The sequence below is a fragment of the Scyliorhinus torazame genome, chromosome 18, assembly GCF_047496885.1.
Source record: "Scyliorhinus torazame isolate Kashiwa2021f chromosome 18, sScyTor2.1, whole genome shotgun sequence".
Lineage (NCBI taxonomy): Eukaryota > Metazoa > Chordata > Chondrichthyes > Carcharhiniformes > Scyliorhinidae > Scyliorhinus > Scyliorhinus torazame.
Genome location: NC_092724.1, coordinates 84,653,324 through 84,665,933, shown reverse-complemented (window position 1 = coordinate 84,665,933; position 12,610 = coordinate 84,653,324). Strand labels below are relative to the sequence as shown.

The 12,610-nt window shown below is 48.4% G+C and overlaps 1 protein-coding gene across 2 annotated transcripts in view; it reads right to left on the bottom strand.

The window, feature by feature from the left end:
• The window catches only part of LOC140395338 (protein HID1), a 306,127-nt gene that overhangs the window by 270,963 nt on the left and 22,554 nt on the right, over positions 1 to 12,610 (bottom strand). For both annotated transcript variants that reach the window (XM_072482976.1, XM_072482977.1), the window contains exon 2: positions 1,738 to 1,887. In XM_072482976.1, the coding sequence (XP_072339077.1) occupies positions 1,738 to 1,887 (150 nt within the window). The remainder of the gene's footprint in view (positions 1 to 1,737; positions 1,888 to 12,610) is intronic.

Below are 12,610 nucleotides of genomic sequence, written 5' to 3'. Positions count from 1 at the left end.
GGTGAGGAAGGAGATGCGGGAGGTTTTGAATGTGCTGGTGGAGGAGGCGGTTTCCCCGGTGAAGACGGCGGTGGCGAGCGCAGTGGCGGAGGTGCGAGAGCAAGGGGAGGCGCTGAAGGAAGTGGAGGAGACGGTTTGCAGCACGGTGATGGACACGAACAAGAATCTGTGAGGAAAAATGGAAGATCTGGAAAACAGATCCAGGCGACAGAATTTGAGGGTCGTGAGGCTGCCCGAAGGAGTTGAAGGACCGAAGCCGACTGCTGGCAAAACTACTGGGGGAGGGGGAGGACCCCTCCCAGTATGAACTGGATCGGGCTCACCGGTCGTGGAGGCCTGTACCAAAGGCGAGTGAGCCGCCAAGGGCAGTGACTCTGTGCTTCCGTAGGTACAGTGTGAAGGAGAAGGTCCTGAGCTGGGCCAAGCAGAAGCGGGTGGTGCAGTGGGCATACGTGTATACCAGCTGGTATAAGTGTATACCAGGAATTTACAGTGGAGCTGGCGAGGAGGCGGGCTGCCTTCAACTGGGTGAAGAGGGCACTGTACATTGGCAAGGTGCAGTGTGGCATTGTATATCCAGCGAAGCTGAGGGTGACTTACAAGCTCAGGGACTTTTATTTTGGAACGGCGGAAGCAGCGGAGGAATTTGCGAAGGCAGAAGGACTGTGGCAGAACTGACAAATTGAGGAATGGTCATGTGCCGATGTAACCTCATGACTGTATTTTTTTCTTTTTTTTTGTATCACTGCGCGCGGGGGTAGTGGCTAAAGGAGCCAATGTTGCATATATTTGGACAAGGGAAGGGACGGGACTTTCATTCAAAAGGAGGGCTCTTTGGGGTGTAGGTGGATATGCGGGGATTGTGTGCCAAAAGGGGATCTTTGGGCTTTCCTAGGGCCGGGCAAGGGGGAAAGGGACCCGGGCGGGGGCCTCCACGCTGGCCGGTTTAAGCCGGCCAGTGAACGGGAGTGAGGTGGGAGGAGGGGCTGCGGCCATCGGAGCCTGACAGAACAGGGTCCGAGTGGTCTAGCCGGGGTGGAAAGTGACAGAAAGAGACAGTAATGAACGGCCAAACAATGCGTATTGGAAGATTGGCATCTGCATCATTCTCATTCAGAATGACATAGAATGCACCAGGCTTCATGTAACTACTCAACAACACCTTTCAGCCAATTAGCATTGAGATGCCACCCTCATTGTCAGTTTCCTGTAATTGAGTACAGCAGCTTCATTTAACTGATTTAAAATACACAATCTTTTTAAATAAAGAATTCATTTTGTACAATAGTTGAAATGCATATTTCACTATACTTATATTGGGGTTTCACTAAATCCAAAATGGATGCTACATGATTACTGACAGAAGCCCTAGAATTTGGTTGGGTTTGGTGCTTGTACACAACAGAATTCTTGGGTCCCTGCATATATTAGCAGTGGGACGGTGTAGAGGGAGCTTTACTCTATATCTCATCGCCAGATGTACCTGTCCTGCGACTGTTCGATGGGGACAGTGTAGAGGGTGCTTTAATCTGTATCTAACCCTGTGATGTACCTGCCCAGGGAGTGTTTGATTGGGACAATGCAGAGGGAGCTTCACTCAATATCTAACCCATGGTATACGTCACCTCAGATGCCAACATTGAGGCCTCGAAATGTGAAATAGTCTAATGCTCCTGATAAACATGCCTCAATTTACTGAACTCAAAGTTCAGAAAGGAGGACAGACGGTCATCATACCTTGTAGCACAGGGTGGCTAGGTTGGAAGGCGACTCCTCCCTGACTGCTCGGATCTCAGCCGCTGGCACCAAGGTGAACACGTCCTGGATGGATGTAGCTGTGTCTGCCCAGAATTGATCCCAAAATGCATCGTCGGTGGCCTCCACTGGCTGCAAAATGTAAGAAACAAGGGTTACAGCTACAACACATAGATACACACACCATACCCACACTGACACACAACCACACCACTCTGATATGTACACATACAAACATGTACACACGTGCACACCCACACACCCAACACACAGTGAACTACTCAACAACAACAATTGCACCCTTAACAGAATAAAACTTCACAGTGTTTCACAGGAGCATTGAGGTTTATCAGGTGATATTAGGACACGGTCAAAGAGATAGATTTTAAGGAACATCTAAATAAATGGCAGGACTGTGGAGAAATGGTGAAGTTTAGGGAGGGTGAAGTTTAGGGAAGAAATTCCAGAGCATAGAGCCAAGGACGCTGAAGGTACAGCAACCAAGATGGAAATCAGGATTGTGCCAGAGTTCGGAATTGAAGGAACGCAGGAAAGGCACAGATACAGGGAAGGCAGAGACCATGGAGGGATTTAAAAACAAAATGAGAAGCCGGTGTAGGTCGGTGAGCACAGGGTGGGTGAACAGGATTTGGTGCAAGTTAGGATATGGCTTTAATTTAAAGCCAATTGCATCCTCCACACAACTGAAGAGTTTGAACTTCAGAGACATCGCTAAAGTACAAAACTATTGACCTCTAGTGTGTAATTCCGAGAACCGCATCTCCAAGGCAATTCAAAACTAAATGGATTATCTAGCTCCTGAATCTGTTGTGCCATTTAACGATCATGTCTGATCTGCAACATAATTCCACCTTTTCCCAATATCCATTAATACCTTTGGTTCACCAGAAATCGATCAATCTTTCATTTTAAATGAACTGATCTAGTGACTCAGGACGGCACGATAGCACAGTGGTTAGCAATGTTGCTTCACAGCTCCTGGGTTCAAGGTTCAATTCCGACCTCGGGTCACTGTCTGTGTGGAGTTTGCACATTCTCCCCGTGTCTGCGTGGGTTTCCTCTGGGTGCTCCGGTTTCCTCCACAGCCCAAAGATGTGCAGGTTAGGTGGATTGGCTATGCTAAATTTCCCCTTAGTGTCCAAAAGGTTAGGTGGGGTTACTGGGATAAGATTGAAGTGTGGGCTTAAGGAGGGTGCTCTTTACAAGAGCTGATGTAGACTCGATAGGCTGAATGGCCTCCTTCTGCACTGTGTTAAAAAAAAAGATTCTATGACTCCCAGTGGCTGCATGTGGAGTCTCCTGCTCCTGCTAGTATCTGGTTTTGGACTTTTATGCCAGGTTTCAGGGATACTTTATGGATGAGTTGGTGTGGGAAGTCATAAGGAAGACGAGAAATGTCGAAGCCCCAGAAGAAGGGTGCTGGAAAGAAGAGGGCGAGCGAAAGTCGAGTGAGGCTGTGAGTCCTGCAGGAAGAAAGATGGCGGGGCTGGGTCGACAGGTGGGGTCGCTCCACTCACGGTGGACACTCTGACCGAGGTGATGTCGGTGGAGTCTGGAAGGATGTGGTCCCTAGCGTGCCATTGCTCCCCAGTCCTAGAATACCTAACCATGATGTGTCGCCCCTTCTACCTCCCACGCGAATTCACCTCTGTACTCATCACAGCAGTCTACATCCCACCCCAGGCGGAAGTGAAGGAAGCAGTTGACGAACAACATTCCACCATCAACAACCAAGAAACAAAACACCCCGAAGCCCTGACAATCGTGGCTGGAGATTTCAACCAGGCCAACCTCTGGAAGGTCCTACCCAAACTCCATCAACATATCTCCTGCTCCACCAGAGGTGCAAACACCCTGGACCACCGTTACACGAGCATCAAAGGTGCCTACCGCTCCATTCCCTGACCACACTTTGGTAAATCCGGCCACAAATCGGTATGCCTACTTCCGGCTTACAAATAGCAACTCAAGCGTGCTGAACCAGTCATGAAAATCGTGCAGTGCTGGTCCGAGGCATCAGAGGATACTCTCTGCGATTGCTTGGAGTCTGTGGACAGGTCCATATTCAAGGAAGCTAACCTGGACAAGTATGCGACCATCATCACAGACTTCATCAGTGAGTGTGTCGAGGACTGTGTACCAAAGAAGACAATAAGGGTGTTCCGTATGGCAGGGCCTACACAAGATCACAGGCTACAAAAGCAAGGCCTGGCGGAATATCTGGTGCTGGAGCATTACTACCCGACGATCTGAACAAGTTCTATGCCCGCTTTGAGCAGTCAGCCAATGTATCAGTGCCACCCACCCAAACAGCCCTGGACACACCCATACTCACTATTACAGCCATGATGTGGAGATGCCGGCGTTAGACTGGGGTGAGCACAGTAAGAAGTCTTACAACACCAGGTTAAAGTCCAACAGGTTTGTTTCAAACACTAGCTTTCGGAGCACCCCATTCACCCGAGGAAGGAGCAGTGCTCCGAAAGCTAGTGTTTGAAACAAACCTGTTGGACTTTAACCTGGTGTTGTAAGACTTCTTACTATTACTGCTTCAGAGGTAAGAGCTGCCTTCTTGAAAGTGAATCCGCGGAAAGCAACGGGTCCCGACGGAGTCCCTGGGCGAGCACTCAGAGCCTGCGCAGACCAGCTGGTGGGTGTTTTCGCAGATATCTTCACCTCCTCACTCCTCTGTTCGGAGGACCCCACCTCCTTCAAGAAAACCACCATAATACCAGTACCAAAGAAGAACAAGGTAGCCTGTCTCAACGACTACCTACCGGTGGCCCTAACGTCTGTTATCATGAAATGCTTTGAGCGGCTCGTGATGAGACGGATCACTGCCAGCCTCCCAAACAGTCTCAATTCACTGCAGTTTGCTTATCACCGCAACTGTTCCGCAACAGATGGTATCTCCCTGGCTCTACAATCAACATTCGAACACCTCGACAACAAGGACACTTACATAAGACTGCCATTCATAGACTACAGCTCTGCCTTCAACACCATTATTCCTGACAAGAATAATAACCAAACTCTGCACTCTTAGACTTGACCCCGCCCTGTGCAGCTGGATCCTCAACTTCCTCACCAGCAGACCGCAATCTGTCAGGATAAGCAACAGCACCTCCTCCACATTAGTCCTCAACACCGGGCTCCCGCAAGGATGTGTGCTCAGTCCTCTACACACATGACTGTGTGGCAAGATTTAACTCCAACTCAATCTATATGTTTGCGGATGATACGACTGTGGTGGGCCATATCTCAAACAACGACGAATCAGACTACAGATGAGAGATAAGTCACTTGGTGTACCGAAAACAACCTCTCTCTAAATGTCGGAAAGCCAAGGAACTGATCATCAACTTCAGGAAGTGCAGCACGACACACACTCCCGTCTGCATCAATGGCTCCGAAGTGGAGATGGTCGATAGCTTTAAGTTCCTGGGGGTCACCATCACCAAGAGTCAGTCATGGTCCACTCATGTTGATGCAACAGCCAAGAAAGCCCAACAATGTCTCTTCTTCCTGCAGAAGCTAAAGAAATTTGGCATTTCTGCATCGACTCTCACAAACTTCTACAGATGTACGATAGAGAGCATCCTATCCGGCTGCATCACAGCCTGGTACGGCAACTGCTCGGTCCAAGATCGCGAGAAGCTGCAGACTGTGGTGAACTCAGCCCAACACATCACACAAGCTTGCCACCCCCACACTGATTCTGTATACACCTCTCGCTGCCTCAGGAAGGCAGACAGCATTATCAGAGAACCCTCCCACCCAGGCATTATCTTCTTCCAGACCCTTCCATCAGGCAGAAGGTACAGAAGTCTGAAGACCCGCACATCCAGACATAGGTACAGCTTCTTCCGAGCTACAAGACTCAACGACTCCCCCTCAGACTGATCTGTTCCTTGGAAGAACATTATTCAGGATGCCCCATGCTGCTCTTGCTCATGTATTTGCTTTGTTTGGCCCCTTGTTCCACACCGTTACCAATCACTGTTTGTTGATGTACCATTTGTCAATGTTCTCTGTTGACAAATGCCCCCCTGGGGCAGCACGGTAGCATTGTGGATAGCACAATTGCTTCACAGCTCCAGGGTCCCAGGTTCGATTCCGGCTTGGGTCACTGTCTGTGCGGATTCTGCACATCCTCCCCGTGTGTGCGTGGGTTTCCTCCGGGTGTTCCGGTTTTCTCCCACAGTCCAAAGATGTGCAGGTTAGGTGGATTGGCTATGATAAATTGCCCGTAGTGTCCAAAATTGCCCTTAGTGTTGGGTGGGGTTACTGGGTTATGGGGGTAGAGTTGAGGTGTTGACCTTGGGCAGGATGCTCTTTCCAAGAGCCGGTGCAGACTCGATGGGCCGAATGGCCTCCTTCTGCACTGTAAATTCTATGATAATCTATGATTGTTCTTTTTGTCTACTATGTACGTACTGTATACATTCCCTCGGCGGCAGAAAAATACTTTTCACTGTACTTCAGTTCATGTGACAATAAATCAAATCAAATCTAACTTGCGAAGTTGAGAGTGACACACAATTTGAGGGATTTTTATTTTGAGACAGTGGAGGCAGCAGAGGCCTTTGTTAAGGCTAAAGGACTGGGACTGAGTTGGGATTTGGACTTGGTTGGTAGGGACGGGGATGTCGTCTTTTTAAATTTTTCCTACTTCAAGACTGTGAAGAAAACAACTTTACAACTCTGTTTCGAAATAAATAACTTTGTCTTTATTGACCAAAGTCTGCATGCAGATGGCTACAGGTTAGAGAGAGAGAGAGCTGTTAAGGTAAACCTGCTCATTCTTTCTCAAGCTCGCAAAGACATGGAGAAAACGTTCAATATTTATACAAAAGCTGTATCATTTTACAAAAACAGACCTTGTTCAAAAATGTCAATACAGTCATAACTTCTGATCAAACATGTTGTCATGGAAAGACCCTGACTCGGCTTATTTGCAGTATTTTGTCTTTAGAGGATTTAAGACGTGGTCCTATTTTGTTTTTACCTCTGCCCTCATGATGCCTTGACGCAGATGGACCTAGGTCATGAGGAGGTTGTGTTATTAGGACATTCCTAGATCGTGACTTTGTTATCAGGTTTTACTAGGCATTATTTTCCCTCTTCTCGCCTTGTATGATACAATTATGTGGATTCTTAGCTTTGTCTAGTTTGTCAGGGTCTGATCTTGGCACTTAGCTGACACAGCTGTCTCACACTTGGTTACATAAATTGGCTATTTTTCCCATCGTGCTATTGCTGAGTTTGTACACTTTCACAGGGATGGTGTTTTTCTCATGGAGGGTTTTCTATTTGATTGGGGTTTTGGTTTTCTGACTCTTGAATGGAGGGGGGTTTACGTGTGTTTTGGGTTTTTTTTATTTTTCCTTATGGGTGCAGTTCTGTATTGTTTCATGGTTTAAGGGAGGTGGGTTTTGGGCATGTTGGGGGGGGATGAGAGAACCTCGATCAGGATAGTGATGTGGAACGTGAGGGGTTAGGGGGACCGGTGAAGAAAGCTAGAGTTTTCGGGCACCTGAAGAGTTGAAAAGCTGATGTGCAGGATACCCATTTGAAGGTGAAGGATCAGGTGAGGCTTAGGAAGGATTGGGTGAGTCAGGCATTTCTTTCGGGGTTCAATAGTAGGGTTCGTAGGTGTGGCGATCTTGGTGAACAAGAGGATGAGGTTTCAGATGGGGAGCCCAGTCACCAGAAGCCATATTCAGGGTGTCGGATCGGCCGGAGCTGCAGGCAGGTGTGGGGCAGATGTTTTGCCTTCACCTTGATGATTTGGCAAAGGTTGGTATCATGACCGGTACAGGCTTGGAGGGCCGAAGGGCCTGTTCCTGTGCTGCATTGTTCTTTGATTGCTCATAGGCGGGTCTTGTTGGGATGGAGGTCAGCTTCTCCACCTTGTGCCAGTGTGGCGAGGCGTTTCTGTCCCTGGAAAAGATGAAATAGGGGCAGCACGGTGGCATAGTGGTTAGCACTGCTGCCTCCGGCGCCGAGGTCCCAGGTTCGATCCCGGCCCTGGGTCACTGTCCGTGTGGAGTTTGCACATTCTCCCAGTGTTGCGTGGGTTTCACCCCCACAACCCAAAGATGTGCAGTGTAGGTGAACTGGCCACGTTAAATTGGGTACTCTAAAGTTAAAAAAAGAAAAGGTGAAATTTGCTCTGAGGAGAGGGAGTGATGGGTTCTACAATTGTTGAGGTTTGTTCATCGTGCATTTTTGAGATTTGGTTACCGTTGACTGTTGAGTTGGGGGTTTTGGGTGGGCTGGGGGATTTTGTGGGGTTGTTTTGTATTGTAAAATTGCTGAAAATCTGTTGAATAAAAATACTTTTTTAAAAATGAATTGATCTGGCATCAATTGCGGTTTTCAGAAGAGACTTTCAAATTCTACCACCCTTTGTGTGAAGAAGTGTTCCCTCATTTCACTTCTGAAAGCTCTGGCTCCAACGTTTACCCTTTGTCCCATAGCCCCAGACTGCCCCAACATTCAAAACAATTTCTCCCCACCAGCCCCATCTGCTCCTATAACATCTTGAACATTTCGATCAAATCACCCCTTGGGAACGCTAGTTTGTGAAATCTACCCTTGTAACTTAACCCTTGAGATCCAGGTATGTACCTTGCTTGATGTCCAGAACTGTTCTCAGTACTCCAAGTGGGCTCTGTATAAATGAATTACGCTTTAAGCCTTTTCATATTCTATTCCTCTAATGCTCAATATTATTGTCACAAGTCGGCTTACATTAACACTGCAATTAAGTTGCTGTGTACGGTGAAAATCCCCAAGTTGCCACACTCCGGCGCCTGTTTGGGTACACTGAGGGAGAATTCAGAATGTTCAAATTATCTAACAGCACGTCTTTCGGGACTTGAGAGGGGAAACCAGAGCACCCGGAGAAAACCCACTCAGACACAGGGAGAACGTGCAGACTCCGCACTGTCAGTGACCTAAGCCGGGAATTGGAACCTGGGACCCTGGCGCTGTGAAGCAACAGTGCTCACCGCTGTGCTACCAAGAACAGAGAAAACTACGATGTGGAGATGCTGGCGTTGGACTGGGGTGAGCACAGTAAGAATTCTTACAACACCAGGTTAAATTCTAACAGTTGGTTTCAAACACTAGCTTTCGGAGCACAGCTCCTTCCTCAGGTGAACGACGGAGGTTGACGGAGGTTCACCTGAGGAAGGAGCAGTGCTTTCAAAGCTAGTGATTTGAAACAGTTGGACTTTAACCTGGTGTTGTAAGACTTCTTACAGAGAAATCTACAGCACTGGAACAGGCCCTTCGGTCCTCCAAGCCTGCACCGACCATTGTGCCCGTCTGAACTAAACCCTTCCAGGGACCATATCCCTCTATTCCCATCCTATTCATGTATTTGTCAGGACGCCCCTTAAACGCCACTATCGTCCCTGCTTCCACTACCTCCATCGGCAGCAAGTTCCAGGCTCCCACCACCCTCTGTGTAAAAGAAACTTGCCTCGTACATCTCCTTTAAACCCATGATCACTAGTAATTGACTCTTCCACCCTGGGAAAAGACTATCCACTCTGTCCATGCCCCTCATAATCTTGTAGACTTCTGTCAGGTTGCCCCTCAACCACCCGTCGTCCCAGTGAGAACAAACCAAATTTCTCCAACTTCTCCTCATAGCTAATGCCCTCCATGCCAAACATCCTGGTAAATCTTTTCTGTACCCTCTCCAAAACCTCCACACCTTTCTGATAATGTGGCGATCAGAATTGAACACTAAGTGCAGCCTAACCAAGGTGCCTTTAGGATCTCCATGGAAAAAGCATCCATAGCTAATCCCCTGTCCATTACCAGTTTAGTTCAGCTGGCTGGACAGCTGGTTTGTAATGCAGAGTGAATCATAGAATTCCTACAGTGCAGGAGGCCATTCGGCCCATTTAGCCTGCATTGATCCTCTGAAAAAGCAATCCAGCCAGGGCCACGCCCCACCTATCCCTACAACCTCCCTAATCTGCACATCTTTGGACACGAAAGGCAATTTAGCACGACCAATCCACCTAACCCGCACATTTTTGCACTGTGGGAGGAAACGGAGCACCCGGAGGAAACCCACGCAGAAATGGGGAGAAAGTACAAACACCACACAGTCACCTGCCTTGGTGAATTGAAGAGTGAGGCCAACAGTGCAAGTTCAATTCCTGTACCGACTGAGGTTAATCATGAAGGCCCTGCCTTCTCAATCCTGCCCCTTGCCCGAGGTGTGGTGATCCTCAGGTTAAATCGGTGCCAGTCAGCTCTCCCCCTCAAAAGGAAAAGCAGTCTATGGTCATCTGGGACTGTGGAGATTTTACTTTTACTTCAATCAATCAGGTTTGTAAGGCACAACCTACCCTTTCCAAATCCATGCCGGCTCTCTCTGATCAGTTGAACATTTAAGGCTTTAAATTCACTCGAACCCTACTAATCCCCCAAAAGAGTTGTTGAGCTAACTGGTCTGAAACTCACTGTTTCCCGCTCTCACCTTTCGTAAATAGCAGAATGACATGTGTAATTTTCCAATCTAAAGGAACAGTTCCTGAATCAAAAGAATTTTGGAAGATTATAATTAGCGCATCTTTAAAACCCTGGAAGACTTCTGGTCCGTGGGATGTCATTTTTCAGTGTCATTATTTTCCTCTTATCGCCATCCTCACTTACGCAAATTTTGTTGAGTCCTTGTTCCTGATTCAATGGGTTTCCTTGGTATGTCTGGCAAGTTTGATTGCGTCGTCTACTGTAAATACTGACAACTTACACCAGGCATTGTGAAAATCGGGTGGGTGTCGGGAGGGTCGCGAAGCCGTCCGTCGCAGAGCGCTCCCAATCACGCAAATCCACGCGCAACAGCTGCAGCAGCCGGCTTTTAACCATGCCGGCTGCAAGCGGCCTTCAAAATGGCCATGAACATCTAAAAAAAAATGCGGCCGCACTTCGCATGCATGCCCGATCATTGGTGCGCACGCGCAGAGTTTTGCACATGCGCACCGATGTGCGGGCACGCATGCGCAGTGCAGCCACATTTTTTAAATATAATCGCAGCCTTTTTTTTTACAGTTCGGGGGAGTTTTTATTTGACAAAATTTTACAGGAAAAAAATGCAGAAACTGAAAATGTTTTCATCCTCTAGAAATTGAAGGTTCACCACATTTCACCTAAACATTACAAAGTAAGAGAAAATGGTGTGTGCGAAGGCCGGCCGGCGTGGGTCGCGAAGGCCGGCCGGCGTGGGTCGCGAAGGCCGGCCGGCGTGGGTCGCGAAGGCCGGCCGGCGTGGGTCGCGAAGGATGGCTGGTTGGTAAAAATGGGTCCCCGGAAAAAGAGTTTGAAAAACACTGACTTACACAGTATCTCCTCATTCCCCCAAACCAATTGGTCAATTCACACATTAATAATAACATGTGTTGTGAACTCATGAGTGAACCCCACAGGCTTCTTGGTGCAAACAGCCAACACTGCATCTCAGTGATAGTATGGGGAGGGCATTCTTAGTGCTGACACCCAACACAACAATGCAGTATATTTCAGTGCTCATCTCCCTGAATCTGTAGCACCACAGATTACAGCACAAAGAAGTTCACAGGAGCAATGAGCCTCAACACTGTTGTACAACCTGAACAGAAACCATGCAACTCGGAAACATTTCTTCTAAGATGCTGCAGAACAAAGAAAGACATGTTAAGCTACCTGGTCTAAAATTCCCTGGTTTCGACTTCCGGGTGCGGCGATGACCAGCTGAGTCTCACGTTTCGGCAGCTCCCAGTGAAACGGACTTTTGGGCTCTTGATAGGAGCCCCAACGGCAATTTTGACGGCTAAAAACACTGTGCGGTAAACCAGAAGGGAATCCCCCCTGGATACGGATGAAAAAAGGAGGAGAAAGTGGCCGGATTGCAGTGGATCCTTTAGAACAGCGGCAAGGAAGGCAAGCAAAAACCAAGATGGCGTCGGAAGGTGGCAGTTTAACATGGGGCCCTGAACAACAAGAGTTCTTGAAATGCTGTGTGGAAGAGCTCAAAAAGGAAATGATGAAAGAGCTGTTGGCCCAGATACTACAGGCGATCGAAGAGCTAAAGGAGGAACAAAAGACCCAGGAGCGGGAGCTTCGGGTCGTGAAGGCAAAGGCTGCCGAGAATGAGGACGATATACAGGGCCTGGTGGTGAAGACGGAGACGCATGAGGCACATCAGAAACGATGTGTGGAAAGGTTGGAGGCACTGGAGAACAACGCAAGGAGGAACAACCTGAGGATTCTTGGTCTTCCTGAAGGTGCGGAGGGAGCGGACGTCGGGGCATATGTGAGCACGATGCTGCACTCGTTAATGGGAGCGGAGGCCCCGGCGGGTCCGTTGGAGGTGGAGGGAGCATACCGAGTGATGGCGCGAGGACCGAGAGCAGGAGAAATTCAAAGAGCCATAGTGGTGAGATTCCTCCGTTTTAAGGACAAAGAGATGGTCCTTAGATGGGCAAAGAAAACTCGGAGCAGTAAATGGAAGAACGCGGTGATCCGCGTTTATCAAGACTGGAGTGCGGAGGTGGCGAGAAGGAGGGCGAGCTTTAATCGGGCCAAGGCGGTGCTTCATAAAAAGAAGATAAAATTTGGAATGCTGCAACCGGCAAGACTGTGGGTCACATATCGAGGGAGGCACCACTACTTTGAGACGGCGGATGAAGCGTGGACTTTTATTGTGGAAGAAAAACTGGAATGAGCGGGTTATTAAAAAGAACGTTTGAACAAAGTGGTGGGGCGAATGTGGGGGGGCGAAGAGGGGGGTTAAAAAGGGGGGAAAGAGGAGTTTTATGTACTAATCCTG